At 37.7% G+C, this 18885-nt stretch overlaps 1 protein-coding gene across 3 annotated transcripts in view; it reads right to left on the bottom strand.

Annotated features, from left to right (window-relative positions):
* The window catches only part of SMARCAD1 (SNF2 related chromatin remodeling ATPase with DExD box 1), a 111881-nt gene that overhangs the window by 24226 nt on the left and 68770 nt on the right, over window positions 1-18885 (bottom strand). For all 3 annotated transcript variants that reach the window (XM_080682487.1, XM_080682488.1, XM_080682486.1), the window contains exons 10-11: window positions 13406-13605; window positions 1087-1177 (exon numbers count right to left, since the gene is read on the bottom strand). In XM_080682487.1, coding sequence (XP_080538613.1) covers window positions 1087-1177; window positions 13406-13605 — 291 coding nt within the window. The remainder of the gene's footprint in view (window positions 1-1086; window positions 1178-13405; window positions 13606-18885) is intronic.

An 18885-nucleotide genomic window follows, 5' to 3' on the forward strand; every position in this document is an offset into this window, starting at 1 on the left:
CCAGCCTCCAGAACTATGAGAAATAAATTTCTGTTCTCTAAGCCACGCAGTCTTTGATACTGTTGTGGTACCCCAACAGACTAAGACATTAACTTATCACAAATATTGTCCTTTACAAGTTACAAAAACCAGTTCACATAATAAACCTCATTTGATACCAAATGTAAGATTTTATAACATAAAAATTACTATGTTTTATTAATGTTGGCTCTGAGAGATTAGGTCATTGATAAAGAGCAAATGACTCAAGAAAGGCCAAGTTGTGATCCAAAACCCAGACTGACTGCTCAAATGCAGTTTTTCCACAACTGTAATGTTCTATATTCTGTATCTAACTGCTATACCTATTTTGAAATCCTGCATGTATTATTCATTTTTCTATCAGGTAAATAGCTAAATAGTGTATCTTTGCTTTAAAATGACATGTGTATAGAAATAGTGGAAGCCCTCAAAATTACTAGAATGTAATTAGAGAACAAAGATCACTAACCTTGTTCATTTTTATTTTGGAAATCTAACACACAATGTAATATATATATGTACTCAATAAATATTTTCTCCACAGATCATGACTCATTTTTAATAAAAACTTTGAAAAAAGTATAGCTGGAGGAAGAAGGTAAGGTTAAAAGTCAAGTTTCTATGCAATAGTACCTGGACTACTGGCTGTAATAAACTGCCCAAGTTCAAGCAAATGTGATTTGGGAAAGAATAGAAACTCAGAGATATCTAGTAAAATAGTGGAAATGATGTTGATGAAGTTCTCATAAATGTATGAAGTTATTTACTAACAAGGTCAGGTATCTATGATAAATTTTAATTTTAAAGGCAGCTATGGAAAAGCGCATATAGTACAATCCCATTCATTAGTTTGATAATCAGATAGACAATAAATCCATATTCATTTGGGGTTGGGGTAATAAAGAGGCTAGAGCCAAGACAAGCAATAGAAAACTGGGAGGGGTCAGAGGGATATAGATACTGAAGTGAGGGAAGTAAACTACAGTTAAGAGGAAATTTTCATTTTTTTAACGACAGCAAGGATGTCTTTTAATGAAAAATCCTAGAAATAGAGTTATTACTTACCATTTCATCTGCCAAAATGCCATTGAGTCCATGTTTATGTACCAATGCCAACCAATTCAAACCAACCTTCTGATAGGGCTTGAGTGATAAACTGATAAAGAGAGAGTTACCAAGTGTTATAGATTTATACTTCCATTAGTTTTCTCACAGGAGATTTAGGTTTACAATGCACACAAAAACTGAAATACTAGGTCTAATCTTACCTTTTAATTTACTGTTATGAACTATTTATATGTACTTAAAAAATCAGTACAAAATAACAAAATACAATGGGTTTTTTTCTGTCTTGTCAAATTTTATTCTGTATTTGTTGATTTATTTCTTCTGGCAATAAGAATTAAAAATATATTCCCATATTTGGTCATAATGTAATGTCAACAAATTAACTAAATAACTGCAATATTAACTATGATAACATTTCTAAGTTAATGTTTATACTAGAAAATTGTATTGTACTGATTTGAATTATAGCACATTAAGAAACTATGTGAAGTTTTAAGTATAAAGACTAAAATACATAAGCATAATTTGCCTATCTCACTTGGAAGCCTTTTCTCATTCTCATTAGGACAGAATACAACCCATGTAACATGAAAACCTAGGACAAGGCCATGCCCCCCATTCTCCAGCTTTTAATCCTGTCCTCTTAATTTCCTGTTACACACATCTTATCACAGGGAAAAGGTCTGGACATAGTATGGCATAATACACAGTTAATGGGTAGATTCTGAAATCAATATACCACTACTAGAAAAGGGGTAAAAGACGTAGGACAGAATGATAGCCTTCTTAAATCAGAATCTATGTTTCAACAGTGGGGAATACATCCATAAAACATTTTTCATTTGAAAAAAATGAAAAGAATAGGCAGGGGAAAAATCAGCAGTATTTGCTAAAATCTTTATAGTTCATTTTAAAGTTCATTACTTTTTGGACAAAACATTTTTCCTATGCTGCTCGCTACAAAAGTAATCATAAATACAACATATTATAGATATTTTAACTTCCAGATCCAAATGAATTCTTTCTACTACAGTAATGATGAGAATAAGTTCCAGTATTGGAATGTTCACAATATTTCAGATACTTTGCTAGGGGCTTCACATGCATTATTACTTCATTTCATCTACATTATAAAGTAGATGCTATTATCATCTCTATTTCCCAGATGAGAAGTTCTCTGGAACTCAGAGAGGTAACTTGTCCAATGTCATGTAGCTAACAAAACCCATGTGTGCAGTGGCAGAGCCAGTATCCAATCTAGGACCTATCCAGTGCTCAGCTCCTAACCATTAAACAGCAAACATAAAAGAGTTTTCTCTCTCTCTCACTCTGACCCCCCAACTCTATGGTCAAAACTGAGGCCTCTTGTTATTTTTGAATCATTCACAATGCTTAAATCATCCCACACACATGCCATGAAAGTGATGAGGTCAGCGCACTACTTCACTTACAAATGTATTCAAAGGTGAACATGCTATCCCAATGTAAATCACAAAGAGCCAAAAAATACTCTTAACAAATAAAAGTTACTGAATTTCTTCATTATCAACACATGTTGAGAAATAAGTCTATTAAAATAAGTGATGAGGGAATTTTAAGAATCTACTACATAGAATTTTTCATTCAAATAAAATTTTTTCATCCACAATCACAATGCAGCCCTGATAGCTGTTTTGATTAGGACATTAACTACTTTTGAAATATTTGTTTTAAAAGTATAAGTATTGGGTGGTGGGCACACAGTGCAATATACAGATCTTGTAACAAAGAAACCCATATTCCTATGTATTTGTGTGTGTGCAAACATATTTGCTCCTCTGTTAAATTTATCTAAATTACAAGTAGGGGGATCCAAGATGGCAGCCGATGGGACAGGAGGCTGCAAGATAGTGTGTGAGTAAGAGCGTGAAACGAGAGTGCATGGACGTGCGGGGAGTGTCTGTATTTGTGAGTGAGGGACAGCTATATTCCACAGGACTGTTGGGGAATGGCGGACCAGGCTCCCCTGCCCAGGCAGTCTCCACTACTGCTGAAATCTCTCCCAGAGCAGCCGGCTCTGCCACACAGACCACGCCATCTTGAAGGGGAGAACAGCTGTGATAGGAAGCCCAGCCTTACCTTTAACCGGGAAGACATCAGATACCTACCGAGACCCTACAACCACATCGCCCAGGGACTAGCTGCCTCAGCTGCGAACCCACAAACACCGAGACTCCAACCTCCCTGGCCTCGGGCACCTAAGAAGTTTGTCCAGAGGGGGACAAAGTGGCACCGAATATGAGGACGGTCCCTGGGCCTTCCCACAGAGCAGATAGAAGGAACACCTGAATCAAACATCATCCACCTGGAATTAGCGAATTAAACACAGCTGGCGAGGCAATCTGTGGACAGAAAGGTCAGAGATCGCCTAGGAAGAGCTCGGCCTCCTCAGATTCAGCTGGGTGTTTGTTGTTTGCATTCACCTCAGAGTGTTTGTTGTTTGCATTTTTTGGATTAGCTGTTCGTTCCTTTGAGTTTTCTCCCCATATACATATATTTTTCCCCCTTCTTTTTTCTTCTCTTTCTTTTCTCTCATATGTTTTTTCCTTTTCTCAATATCATTTTCCCCCCTTAATATCATTTTTGCACTCTTTTCTCTCCCTTAATTCTCTTTTCTCTGGTGGTCACCTTTATTTGGGGTTATTGGTATCTGGAATACATTTGTGTTTGGTGCCCCATGCATTGTGTCTTGTCATGTTGTATTTTGTGCCTTTAAGTTAACACAGGAAAGAGAAAGCTACATAACCAGACACCCTGAGAGGAGCGAACATGGGGAGACAAAGAACCAGCCCGCACACAAAAGAAAAGGAGGAACCACTGGAAAAGAAGTAAACGAAATGGAGGCAAGCAACATGTCAGAGAAAGAATTCAGAGCAATGGTTATAAGGACGCTGAAAAAGATGGAAGACAAATTCAATATGTGTAAGAAACAAAAGGAAATGAAGAACCAAAAAAAAAAAGAAAGAAAAATGACATTGCTGCAATAAAGAACACAGTAGAAAGCATCAACAGTAAACTAGAAGAAGCAGAGGACCCCATCAGTGAGCTAGAAGACAAGGTAGGAAAAAATACTCAAGCAGAGCCGCAACTGGGAAAAAAAACTTAAAAACAGGAAAGGGGCCTAAGGGAACTTTGGGACAACATGAAACAAAACAACATCTGAATAATAGGGGTCCCAGAAGGAGAGGTAACTCATCAAGGAATAAAAAACTTGTTTGAAGAAATAATGACAGAAAACTTCCCTGATATTGGGAAGAAGAAAAAACTCACACAAGTACAAGAAGCTAACAGAGTTCCAAACAAGACGAACCCAAAAAGACCGACACCAAGACACATTATAATTAAAATAGAGTCCCAGTGCACGAATTCGGGCATGGATGGGGGCTGGGCCAATCGGGACAGAATGGAACTGGGCCTGTTGGGAGGAGACAGTGGGAGGTTGGCCAGCCGGCTGGGGGGAGGGGCTGCGGGTGATTGGCCGGCAGGCCCCACCCCTGACTGGGGTGATGGGGCTGACAGGGATGGTGCTGTGGGTGGTGGGATGGTCGGCCCCACCCCCGATTGGTGTGTGGGAGGCCAATCGAGGGGATCTGGCTGAGGGGAGAGACCTCGGGTCAATCGGGGTGGTGGGGGCTGATCAGGGTAGGGATGGCTGGGAAGAAGGGGGCCGCAGGCAGTTGGCCAGCCGGCCCTGCCCCTGATCAGGGTGGGGGGTGTGATCAGGGGAGGGGCTGCGGGCCAACAGGGGTGGGGTGGGGGATCGGGGGTGGGGCCAGCCAGCTGCCCTGACCTCCATCACGGTGGGAGACTCCCATCAGGGGCAGGGCCAACTGGGGTGAGGGGCTGTGGAAGGTTGGCCAGCTGGCCCCATCCCCAATCGGGCCGGTTCACTGGCCGCAGTGGGCATCACAGCAACCCGTTGTTACGGTGTCCTGGTCGCTGGCTTTTTATATATATATAGATTGGCAAACACAAACGACAAAGAATCTTAAAGGCTGCCAGAGAGAGACAGAAAGTTACCTGCAAGGGATCTCCCATCAGACTATCACCAGAAGGGAATGGAATGAAATATACAAAGTCATGGAAAGCAAGGGTCTGAATCCAAGAATACTGTACCCAGCAAGGCTATCAATCAAAGTTGAGGGTGAAATCAGGAGTTTCACAAACAAGAAAGGTCTAAGGAAGTTTATTATTACCAAACCAGCAATGCAAGAAATGCTAAAGGGTCTGCTGTAAAAAGAAGAAATAGGAAGCGGGGAAGGAACACAGGGATAAAGAATAAAAATGGCAACAAACAAGTACCTATCAATAATAACTTTAAACATAAATGGATTAAATGCCCCAATCAAAAGGCATAGGGCAGTGGTCAGCAAACTCATTAGTCAACAGAGCCAAATATCAACAGCACAATTGAAATTTCTTTTGAGAATCAAATTTTTTAAACTTAAACTTCTTCTAACGCCACTTCTTCAAAATAGACTCGCCCAGACTGTGGTATTTTGTGGAAGAGCCACAATCAAGGAGCCAAAGAGCCGCATGTGGCTCGCGAGCCGCATTTTGCCGACCACGGGCATAGGGTAACTGAGTGGATAAGAAAACATGACCAATATATCTGTCTACAGGAAACCCACCTCAGAAAAAAAGATGCACACACAAGCTGATGGTGAAGGGATGGAAAAAGGTTTTCAGGCAAAGGGAAATGAAAAAGAAGCTGGGGTGCCGAAACCGGTTTGGCTCAGTGGATAGAGCGTCGGCCTGCGGACTGAAGGGTCCCAGGTTCGATTCCGGTCAAGGGCATGTACCTTGGTTGCGGGCACATCCCCAGTGGGGAGTGTGCAGGAGGCAGCTGATCGATGTTTCTCTCTCATCGATGTTTCTGACTCTCTATCCCTCTCCCTTCCTCTCTGTAAAAAATCAATAAAATATATTAAAAAAAAAAATAGAAGCTGGGGTAGCAATACTTATATCTGACAAATTAGATCTCAAAGTGAAGGACATAAAAAGAGATAAGGAAGGCCACTTCATAATACTAAGGGGAACAATTCAACAAGAAGATAAAACTCTGGTAAATAAATATATACACCCAATACAGGAGCACCCACCACATACATAAAAAAACTTCTGGAGGATATCAAGGGAGAGATTGACAGCAATATAGTCATAGTAGGAGGCTTTAATATCCCACTAACACAACTGGATAAATTCTCTAAACAAAAAATCAGCAAAGAAACACCAATCTTAAATGACTCACTAGATCAGATGGAATTGACATCTTCAGAACATTTCACCCCAAAGCCACAGAATACCATATACATTCTTCTCAAGTGCACATGGGTCATTTTCAAAGATAGACCACATATTGGGACACAGGCAAAGTCTCTTCAATTTCAAAAAGATAGAAATCATACCAAGCATCTTCTCAGATCACAATGGCATAAAACTAGAAATCAACTACAATAAAAACAATGAAAAATATCAAACACCTGGAGGCTAAATAACATGCTATTAAACAATGATTGGGTTACCAAAGAGATCCAAGAAAAAATAAAAAGCATCATGGCAACAAACGACAATGAAAACATAACAATGGAAAATCTATGAGACACAGTGAAAGCAGTACGGAGAGGGAAGTTCATAGCTCTATAGGCCCACCTCAAAAAAACAAGAAAAAATGGTAATAAATTATCTAACCCTACAACTCAAAGAGTTAGAAAGAGAGGAACAAGAAAAGCCCAGCGTACACATAAGGAAGGAAATAATAAAGATTAGAGCAGAAATAAACGACATAGAGGCCAAAGAAACAATACAAAAGATCAACAAAACCAAGAGCTGGTTCTTTAAAAGGATAAACAAGATTGATGAAATTCTAGCCAGGCTCACCAAGAAGGAAAGAGAGAGGATCCAAATAAACAAAATCAGAAATGAAAGAGGTGAAGTAACAACCGATCCCACAGAAATACAAATGATTATGAAAAAATACTACCGGTATGAACAACTATATTCCAACAAAATGAACACATTCTTAGAAAAATACAAGATCCCAAAACTCAATCAGGAAGAATCAAAAAACCTGAATAGGCCAATAACTACCAAGGAGATTGAAGCAGTAATCAAAAATCTTCCAGCAGCCGAAACCGGATTGGCTCAGTGGATAGAGCGTCGGCCTGCGGACTGAAAGGTCCCGGGTTCGATTCCGGTCAAGGGCACATACCTTGGTTGCGGGCACATCCCCAGTGGGAGGTGTGCAGGAGGCAGCTGATCGATGTTTCTCTCTCATCGATGTTTCTAACTCTCTGTCCCTCTCCCTTCCTCTCTGTGAAATATCAATAAAATATATTAAAAAAAAAAAATCTTCCAGCAAACAAAAGCCCTGGTCCGGGTGGCTTTACAGGGGAATTCTACCAAGCATTCAAATAAGAACTAACTATGAAGCCAGCAATACCCTAATTCCCAAACCAGATAAAGACACCATAAAAAGGAAGAATTACAGGCCAATATCCTTGATGGACATAGATACTAAAATCCTCAACAAAATTCTAGCAAATCGGATTCAGCATTACATTACAAAGATCATACACCATGACCAAGTGGGATTTATTCTGGGGATGCAAGGATGGTACAATATCCACAAATCAATAAATGTGATACATCACATAAACAAATTGAGAGACAAAAATCACATAATCATATCAATCGATGCAGAAAAAGCATTTGACAAAATCCAACACCCTTTCTTGATAAAAACTCTCAGCAAAGTGGGAATAGAGGAATCATACCTCAACATAATAAAAGCTTTATATGACAAACCTACAGCCAACACCATACTCAATGTACAAAAACTAAACTCATTTCCCCTAAGAATGGGAACAAGACAGGTATGCACACTTTCACCATTCCTGTTTGATATAGTACTGGAAGTGCTAGCCATAGCGATCAGACAAGAAAAAGAAATAAAAGGCATCAAAATTGGAAAAGAAGAAGTAAAATTGTCCTTATATGCAGATGACATGATAGTATACATAGAAAACCCCAAAGACTCCATCAAAAAACTACTAGACCTAATAAATGATTTCGGCAATCTGCAGGATACAAAATTAACACCCAGAAATCTATGGCCTTTTTATACACCAATAATGAACTCATAGAAAGAAAAACGAAAAAAAAAAAAACAATCCCCTTTACCATTGCACCAAAAAAATTAAGATACCTAGCAATAAACTTAACTAAGGACATAAAAGACCTATACTCGGAAAACTACAGGACATTGAAAAATGAGATAGAGGAAGACATAAACAAACGGAATAACATACCATGTTCATGGATTGGTAGAATCAACATCATTAAAATGTCCATACTATCCAAAGCTATCTACGGATTCAATGCAATCTCCATTAAAATAGCAACAGCATATTTCAAAGATCTAGAACAAACTCTCCAAAAATTCATCTGGAATAAAAAAAGACCCCGAATAGCCACAGCAAAAACAAAGTTAGAGGAAACACATACCAGATATTAAGCTATATTACCAAGCCACAGTTCTCAAAACAGCCTGGTACTGGCACAAGAACAGACATATAAACCAATGGAACAGAACAATGACCCAAACCATTATGTTCAATTAATATTTGACAAAGGAGGAAAGAGCATACAATGGAGTCAAGACAGTCTCTTCAATAAATGGTGCTGGGAAATTTGGTCAGATACATGCAAAAAATAAAAATAAAAAAATGAAACTAGATCACCTACTTGCACCATACACAAAAATAAATGCAAAATGGCTAAAGGACTTTAACGTAAGATGGGAAATCATAAAAATCATACAAGACTCCATAGGCAGCAAAATAGCAGACATATCGTAAGTAGCAATATCTTTACAGACACAGCTCTAGGGCAATGGAGACTATGGAGAAAATAAACAAATGGGAATACATTAAAATAAAAAGCTTCTGCGCAGCAAAAGAAACCATCAACAAAACAACAAGAAAGCCCACTTCATGGTTGAACATATTTTCAATGATATTTCAGATAAGGGTTTAATCTCCAAAATTTACAGAGAACTCATACAACTTAACAAAAAGAAGATAAATGATCCAGTCAAAAAATGGGCAAAGGACCTAAATAGACACTTTTTGAAAGAGGACATACAGAAGGCCCAGAGACATATGAAAACATGCTCAAAGTCACTAATTATCCAAGAGATGCAAATCAAAACAGCAATGAGATACCATTTCACACCTGTCAGAATGGCTATCATCAACAAATCAATAAAAGACAAGTGCTGGCGAGGATGTGGAGAAAAAGAAACTCTCGTGTACTGCTGGTGGGAATGCAGACTGGTGCAGCCACTGTGGAAGACAGTATGGAGTTTCCTCAAAAAGTTAAAAATGGAACTCCCATATGACCCAGTGATCCCACTTCTAGGATTATATCCCAAGAAACCAGAAACACCAATCAGAAAGGATATATGCACCCCTATGTTCATAGTAGCACAATTTATAATAGCTAAGATTTAGAAACAGCCTAAATGCCCATCAGTAGATGAGTGGATTTAAAAACTGTGGTACATCTGCTAGTACACAATGGAATAATACTACGCTGCTATAAAAAAGAAGGAACTTTTACCATTTGCAACAGCATGGATGGAACTGAAGAACATTATGCTAAGCAAAATAATCCAGTCGGAGAAAGATAAATATCACATGATCTCATTCATATGTGGGATATAATGATCAACATAATTTGATGAACAAGAATAGATCCAGAGACAAATGGTGGGGGGGGGGGGTGGTTAGAGAGCAACCAAAGGACTTGTATGCATGCGTATTAGCACAACCAATGGACATAGACACTGGGGCAATAGGGGCTTGCCCAGGATGGGAATGGCTGGGGGTGGGAGGTGGGGGGGGGAATCAATGGGGGAAAAAGGAGACATATGTAAAACTTTAGACAATTTAAAAAAAGAAATTATTTCTGAAAGGTAAGAATTAGAAACAACAGGAGTACATACAATGTGTTAAATCTGAGTTTAAAATACAGAAAAATACAGGGCTACAGAGCCTGCTTTGAAGTAGTTCATATGAAACAGATTAAGGATGTTAATTGACCAAAGTTTTATGTCCCATGAGTGTAACAGCACTGCTGAAAATACTGCCACAACATTGGTGTGTATCCAAACTACTAAAATATTTGCATCAACATAGTATTTTGAGTTAGTCAAACCACACCTACAGTATAGATTTGCATTCATACCACTGTCAAATGGTTTCAAAGCGACTGTGTAGGAATAGGACAGGGAACCATTCTGTCAAGTTGAGGGAGAACAAGATCCAAAGAACCTTGTTAAATTTAGCCCAGAAAGACAAAACACATTTTATATTAAACATTGATAAATCTCTTCAGTTAAAACAGTTTAATAAATTTTAGATAAACTGCTAAAGCTTGACAGATGGCTACATATCTATGATAGGAATAAAAAAGGGGATATACTGTGTTTTTTATCTTTTTCTCTCGTATATTATATTTTAACTTTAGGCAATTTTAGTTTTGACATTTTAAGATTATGAATGTAGTGATTTTGAGATACATATGAAAAATCTTATTTTTCCCTCCAAAGACCTTATTTTTAATGAGGAGTTATGGTATGTCTGTATTTCCTTGATCTCTAAAAGTCATTTTCCATCTTATGTAATTCATATAAACTTATAATAAGAAAATAAACACAATATAATTTTGCTTCAAAGTAAACTTTGCTACAGAGATTTTGTTCTGTTAAGAAAGAGCATGGTAGCTTATTCATCAGCATAGTCTAATATTTTCTTTTGTGCTAATAAATCCTTTCCCGAGGCAAAGAAACTACTTCTTGATGCCTGGCTAGTATAACAAGTAAAATTGGTTGTCCAATTCCTACCTTGGCTAAAAACAAAAACCAAGACAACAAATTTCACCCCCTAAAAATGCATCTATAAATATTCTATAGAGAATATCTATAAAGATTTTTAGAAGTTGTACCTTGGACTAGATCCAATAAAAAACCTTTTTAAAAAAACTTTTATCATCTATTAAATATTCCATTAAAAATCCTCAGTTTAATGGAAAGGGCAATTTATTACCTGATCATACTATTTACAAACAAGAGGACTTTGTAAATGTGGATTTAAGAAAAAAAATTTTTAAGTGATGCAATAAAGCACTCAATTTTTTAAACTCCGAATTATGATAAAGTAGACTCAACTGGGCAAGTATTGTAGAGTGAAGAACTCCCCATATCCAATGCTGTAGAACAAGAAGGACCAGCTCCAACTACACTTTTAGGAGATGAATTTGCTGACATGGCCATAGTTCTTTCTATGCAACAGAGAAAAGAGCTTCTTTGTGAGAACTGCATCATGTTTCCCTACACACCATCCCATAGCACCCTGGAAGGGCACAGAAAAGATTGTAGCTTACTATTAAAGGCCAGAAACCACACCTTGAGTTTTAATTAACCAATGATCAGCAAATATGCTTTGATCATGAACTTAGAACACTACCAAAAGAAGTAAATAAAATCACCAACTACGGTAATTAATTTTAAGGAGACCCTATTCTTTTTTTTTTTTTAATCCTCACTCCAGGATATGTTTATTGATTTGAGAGAGGGGTGGGGGAGAGAGAAACATTGACCAGTTGACTCCCATACACACCCCAAACAGGGATTGAACCCGAAACTTAGGTATGTGTCCTAACTGGGAATCAAACCTGCAACATTTTTGGTGTACAGGATGACATTCCAGTCAACTGAGCCACCTGGTCAGGGCCCTAGTGCTAATCTTATTTAAATACCTATCAGAAATATACTGAACAGATGTACCTCATAATTCATTCTAACTACTCTCTGATTTTTGGAACTTAGATTGTTTTCATGTTTTTGCCACTTATAAATATCATCACAGTAAACAATTTTGCACATTTTTAAAAAAGGGAAATATTCTGAACATTCTGAGTTCCCAAACTACTTAAAACTTAGGGTCTACTTTTTGCAAGAATTATAACAAGGTATTTACTAAGAGTAACAGTTTGGGGGAATAATCTTTCCTTATATAATCTATTCAATGAAAGTGCCCTTTTCATTTTTGATGTTGTTCTACCCTAAAAAAAAAAATTACAAATCTGGGCTATTGAAAGCATTTAAAACATTTAATCATAGATACAGGATATTTTAACCATTTCATTTTATTTATGATTAAAAATAGGCCCTGGCTAAATAGCTCAATTGGTTAAGTCGTCCAGATATGCCAAATTTATGTGCCAGGTTAGGGCACATACAAGACTCAACCAATCCTATCTAATAAAGAGGGAATATGCAAAATTCCCATCACACCGTCACAAAGATGGAAGCACCCATAGCCACAAGATGGCGGCGCCCAGCCCCCTCAGTCCCACCAGAGTCCCCCAGTCCTTTCAACCCTGTGTGTGTGTGGGGGGGTGGCAGGTACGCACTGCAGCCAGACCCACCCTAAGCCCCCCAGCTGCCCAGGCCAGCCCGAGGCGCAGGCAAGCCTCAGATGGTAGCTGCCCAGTGGCCCAGGGCCGCCCGAGGCTCAGGTAACCAGGGCTGGCCGAGGCTTGCGCTGCCGGCAATGGCAGCAGCAGAGGTGTGATGGGGCAACTCCTTCCCCTGATCGCCGGTCGCCTCCCACCCCTCAGGGCTCCTGGACTGTGAGAGGGGGCAGGCCAGCTGCCCCCTTCAGTACATGAATTTTCATGCACTGGGTCTCTAGTGAATGCCTAATAACTAAGTGGAACAAAAGATCAATGTGTCTCCCTCTCTCTTTCTCTTCCTTTCTCTCTCTCTCATTCTAAAAATTAAAAAAAAAAGACATTAAGCTAATACAGAAATTTTTACATTGATGCAATTAAGCAGCTGATTTTTTTAAGTATCAAATTATGGAAAGGCATATCTAAAACCACCTTTTCAGTGTCTGTGATTATATATGAAATTATCTGTATATGTAATCAGACAAGGAAAATCTAGGTCATATAAGACCATAATATTTCCTCTCTCTAATTTATGGTATGATGAAGTAAAATATCCTAATTGGGGGAAGGAGGGAAGTCAATGGAAAGCAAATCATATACCACCTATGTGCCATATAAAAAACCTTGGGCTTCCCTTTTAACATTATTAATTTTCATATCACTTCCACATTTAAGTTCCCTAGGCATATTATAGAAATAAATTCAGAAATTGTATACAACTGTGGTGAAATAATGAATAGGTGTGTACAACAAATATTACCTTTGATTCAAAATAGAGGGTTGTTCTATGTTCCATCCAGCTCCATTTCCAGTGAGCATGGTAACTTGTTTCGTCAATTTATTTGAAATGTCTTCACATTTGTTCATAAGCCTTATAACTACATCTCTTTCTTGGATCAATGTTTTACAGTGCCATATCAAATCTTCTGATAAGCCATTAGTTTTGGACATCTTTGTGAACTATGGCATAAAAAGAAAACAATTTAACAGTTCAGATCTAGTGAACAGAAAGCCAGTATCATTTTCTTTCTTTTGAGGAAATAACTTTAATTTAAAAATTTACTAATGACCTTAATTAAATGCTAAGAAACCTGATTCTTCATATTTACATTTATTATTTCTGTTTCACTTTGACAATCCTGTGACCTCAAACTTAGCACACTGACATACAATAGCTTTCTCCCCAGAATGCACAATTCCACACTTGTAACTGTGACCCTGGTAGGTGTTTTCTTATATGTCTCAAGTTTTGTCTTTTAAAATTTCAGATTCACCTTTATTACCAAGGGTAATAATACCAAATGTAATAACTGCATACCTGATCTCTAGCCATTTTTGCCACTTCCTATGACTATGACATATTAGTAAATGATTAATCTTCCTAAAACATATTTTCCCCTATCATCAGTACAATCCCTAAGCTTTCAAAACTCCAATTATTTGTTGTCACTTGATATTTTACCCTTAAGCTTAGACTATTACTTGGAAAGATAATGCATGAATCAAAAGTTAACTATGACCAATTCAATAATTTGATAAAAGATTTTCCAAAAATTTCAATACACCTGTTTTAGTAAGAATTTCTTTTAAAATGTATTTCTACTTATTTTTCTAAAGGACACAATGAATACTTCATAATGTAAAAGCTATAATAGAATTAAAAATTTTCCAAACAGGTAGTTGAAAAAATATTATGTTGAAAAACATTACAAAAATCCTTAGTGAAAGGATTACAAAGCCAAATAGCTATCTGAAAGCTTGTTGGGCAAAAAGAAAAAGTCCACAATCCAGAATGGAATAAAGAAAAATAAAGTAAAATCATCTGTTAGGATAAACCACACCTGATTTTGATTCATGTCAATCTTATTTAGCATATTCATTCATGTTACGAATCACATTAACAATTCTAAATAATTTCTATGAATTTCTAAATTCACAGAGAATCTCAAGTAATAGAGATTAAATGTTTATAGGATATACTAAGGTAATTTCATAAAAATTCAGTTTATAAAAATATACGTTTTTCATATCTAACTTAGAATAAGTTGGCAAGAAAGGAAATCTCGCCGAAACCGGTTTGGCTCAGTGGAAAGAGTGTTGGCCTGCAGACTGAAGGGTCCCGGGTTCGATTCCGGTCAAGGGCATGTACCTTGGTTGCGGGCACATCTCCAGGGGGAGGTGTGCAGGAGGCAGCTGATCGATGTTTCTCTCTCATCGATGTTTCTAGCTCTCTATCCCTCTCCCTTCCTCTCTGTAAAATATCAATAATATATATATATAAAAAAAAAAAAAGAAAGAAAGGAAATCTCCAATCTATTTGAAAACCAATGTACTGCAGGATTAAAAATAAAAATTAACCATATCACAAAATGGCATTGTGAAATATAAAGTTATTGGCACACTACTTTACATTTTCACAAGGAAAACATTCATAATCACAATGTGACCTCCCACTCTGTGCTTTCCAGAGAAAAGATTATATGTAAACAGCAGGATATATGAGAATCAGTGCCTTGAAGATTTTAAGGGGGTTCCATCAAAACAAAAAACAATCTCCTGCCTACTGTGGTGTGAATGTGTGTTTGTGATGTGTGTGTGAAAGAACCAACACGAATAACTAGGAAGTACAGAAAGAACATGTATTCTGTACTTTTTATGTGCTATGAACTACTAGATGTCTTTTATTCTCTAACATTAAATCCTCACAGCAATTACAAGATCAGTCTACCAGTTCTGGATCAATAAAGTGAAGCTTCAATTTTCAAGGTGACAAAGATAAGAGATTCTAAAATCCATATTCTTTTCTTTTTACTATAACTAGTACCTTCCTAAATAATTAAAATTTAAGACCTTAAAGTTAAACAAACAAAAAACTTTTAAACTATAACCAACTACCATTTATTATGTTCTTATTTTTAGCAAGTACTACCCTGACTGGTGAAGGTACCTGTTATGTAGACACAGTCCCTGTCCTCATGTGGTTTATGGTCATCAGAAAAGACATGCAACAAATAATTTTAAGTGTTAACAACTGGTATTATAAGGGAAACAAATTTAATGGGCACTTTTATCACAAGGAGACTAATAAAATCTAGAATCTAGGAAGTCCTTTCAGAGTAATAAGCTCAGAAATAAGAAAGAACCGTTTTGACTCACAGAAGATCAATTCATTAGGACAGAACCTAGAGAAGTAAGAGATAAGCTAACATTACAAAAAAGGAACAACCAGACACTAGTGTCTCCTGATGAAACAACACAACACCAACCTTGTAGTAGTAATGGTGGGAGCATTTAACCTTTTAATTATAACTTCACAGAAATTAACTGGTTCAGAAAAACATGTTTGTGTTAAACAATACCAGGGAGGTTTAACCAGAGAAGTCCAGAATAGGAAGCTATAGAACAAATGATCCAGTTTTTTCACCAAAGATACTATAGGAAAAGAAAGAGATAGGTGGATGAGGAACCTACAGATTAAAATAGTTACAAAGGCCTATCAAACAATCTCTTGTGAACCTTATTTGGATCCTAATTCTAACTAACTCTAAACAAATAAAAAATATTTATGACATTTATGAGGAAATAGAAATTTGAACACTTGAATGGTTATTTTCTAATATTAAGGGATTATTGATATTTATTAGGTGTGACAATGTTACTGTGGTTTTAAGAGATAAAAAACCTTAAGTATGTATTTGAATTTTTAGAAATAAAAACTGAATTCTGAAATTTGCTTACAAATAGTAAGAGATGGAAGGGAGAAGATGAGGGTATAGATAAAACAAGATCAGACATCAGCTGGTAACTGAAGCTTGTGATGAACACATGGGAGGTTCGTTATACTATTCTAATTTTTATGTTTGAAATTCTTGTATGGGTTCCTCCCTTACCCCCATACAAGCCAACCAGCATTAGAGATGATCCAAATTATTGCTGCTAGTTTAGAATTTAGGTCTATCTGGTAGTGAGTGATACACTACACTGTCCATGAATATAAAAAGTAGATAGATTTTCAAGGAGAAAGTTTGAATGATGAATCTAATAGGATACAGTTCAGTTATGCGTGATAATAAACCCAAAACATCAGAAGTATAAATAAAACATAAGTGTATTTCTCTGTCATATAAATGAGGACCTGAGAAAGCAGTTCAGATATGGTACAGTAGTTCCAAAATCAAGAATTCTACTTTAGAGAGAGAAACCAAGATGGTGGCATAAATAAACAACTAAACTGCTGCCTCCCACAACAATATCAAAACTACAACTAAAAGACAAAACGGACACCATCCAGAACCACAGTAAAGCTGGCTGAGTGGAAATTCTACAACTAGAAGAAAAGAGGAAAGCACATTGAGACTCAGAGGAGCTGCAAAAAGCTGAGGTATGGAGGCTTGCACGCGGAGAGGAAGGGCGGCTGTGTGCACGGGCGGCTGAGTGCGCAGCTGGCTTTCTAAAGCAGGAGGGAGACAGAAGCTCCTGACTGCGCTGAACTCCAGTTCCGGGCAAGTTTGTGGGAATGCCGACTCATTCGGGGGGGAAACTGGACTGTCTGGCAGCAGGCAAAATTCGAGGGCGGCTTTCTCTCAGAGGTGCTTGCAGTGATTACCAAGGGACACGGAGACCCAGAGGCCTCATAGGGCAGGGATGACAGGAAACCAAGGCTGTATGCTCCGCCCTGAAACTCCGCCCTGAAACTCCGCCCCATCCAAGCTGAGCACAGAGGCTTTTGCAATTTTGCAAGTCTTGTCTCATAAGAGTGTCTCCAGCACAGAAGTTCTAATATTAAGGGATATTAATATTAGCATAGACACAGCTGATCCTCACAGCCAATTGGCCTGGAGGTCAATTCCGCCCAGTGATACCAACAACAATCAAGATTTAACTACAACAAGGATGAGCACACAGTCCACAAAGGGGTGCACCAAGAGTGTCCACCTCAGGTAACTGAGGAGGCTGAGCCACTGGCCCTAGAAAACACCTACCACACAAAGCTATTCTACCAACTCAGGGAAGCAACGAAAATGTGGAGACAAAGAAACAGATCACAAATGAAAGAAATGGAGGAAAGCAAACAACTGGATATAGAGTTCAAAACCACTGTTATAAGGTTTTTCAAGAATTTTCTAGAAAAGGCCGATAAATTTAACGAGACCCTCGAGGATATGAAAGAGAACCAACTAGAAATTAAACATACACTGACTGAAATAAAAAATATTATACAGAGACCTAACAGCAGACTAGAGGACTGCAAGAATCAAGTCAAAGAGTTGAAATACAAAGAAGCAATAAACACTCAGCCGGAAAAGCAAAAAGAAAAAAGAATCCAAAAATTTGAAGATAGTGTAAGGAGCCTCTGGGACAACTTCAAGCATACCAATATCCGAATTATGGGGGTGGCAGAAGAAGAGAGACAGCAAGATACTGAAAACCTATTTGAAGAAATAATGACAGAAAACTTCCCCCACCTGGTGAAAGAAATAGACTTACAAGTCCAGGAAGTGCACAGAACCCCAAACAAAAGGAATCCAAAGAGGACCACACCAAGACACATGATAATTAAAATGCCAAGAGCAAAAGACAAAGAGAGAATATTAAAAGCAGCAAGAGAAAAACAGTTACCTACAAGGGAGCACCCATACGATTGTCAGCTGATTTCTCAACAGAAACTATGCAGGCCAGAAGGGAGTGGCAAGAAATATTCAAAGTGATGAATAGCAAGAACCTACAACCAAGATTACTCTACCCAGCAAAGCTATCATTCAGAATGGAAGGTGAGATAAAGAGCTTCACAGATAAGAAAAAGCTAAAGGAGTTCATCACCACCAAACCAGTATTATATGAAATGTTGAAAGTTATTCTTTAAGAAGAAGAAGAAAAAAGTAAAGATAAAAATTATGAACAACAAATACATATCTATCAACAAGTGAATCTAAAAATCAAGTGAATAAAAAATCTGATGAACAGAATAAACTGGTAAATATAATAGAATCAGGGGCATAGAAAGGGAGTGGACTGACAATTTTCAGGGGGAAAGAGGTGTGGGAGGTGTGGGAAGAGACTGGACAAAAAGCGTACACCTATGGATGAGGACAGTGGGGGAGAGGTAAGGGCAGAGGGTGGGGTGGGAACCCGGTGGAGGGGAGCTATGGGGTGGGGGGAAGAGGAACAATTGTAATAATCTGAACAATAAAGATTAAATTAAAAAAATAATTCTACTTTATTCTTCAATATCCTCAATAT

The sequence above is a fragment of the Plecotus auritus genome (genome assembly GCF_963455305.1).
Source record: "Plecotus auritus genome assembly, chromosome: 1".
Classification (NCBI taxonomy): Eukaryota; Metazoa; Chordata; class Mammalia; order Chiroptera; family Vespertilionidae; genus Plecotus; species Plecotus auritus.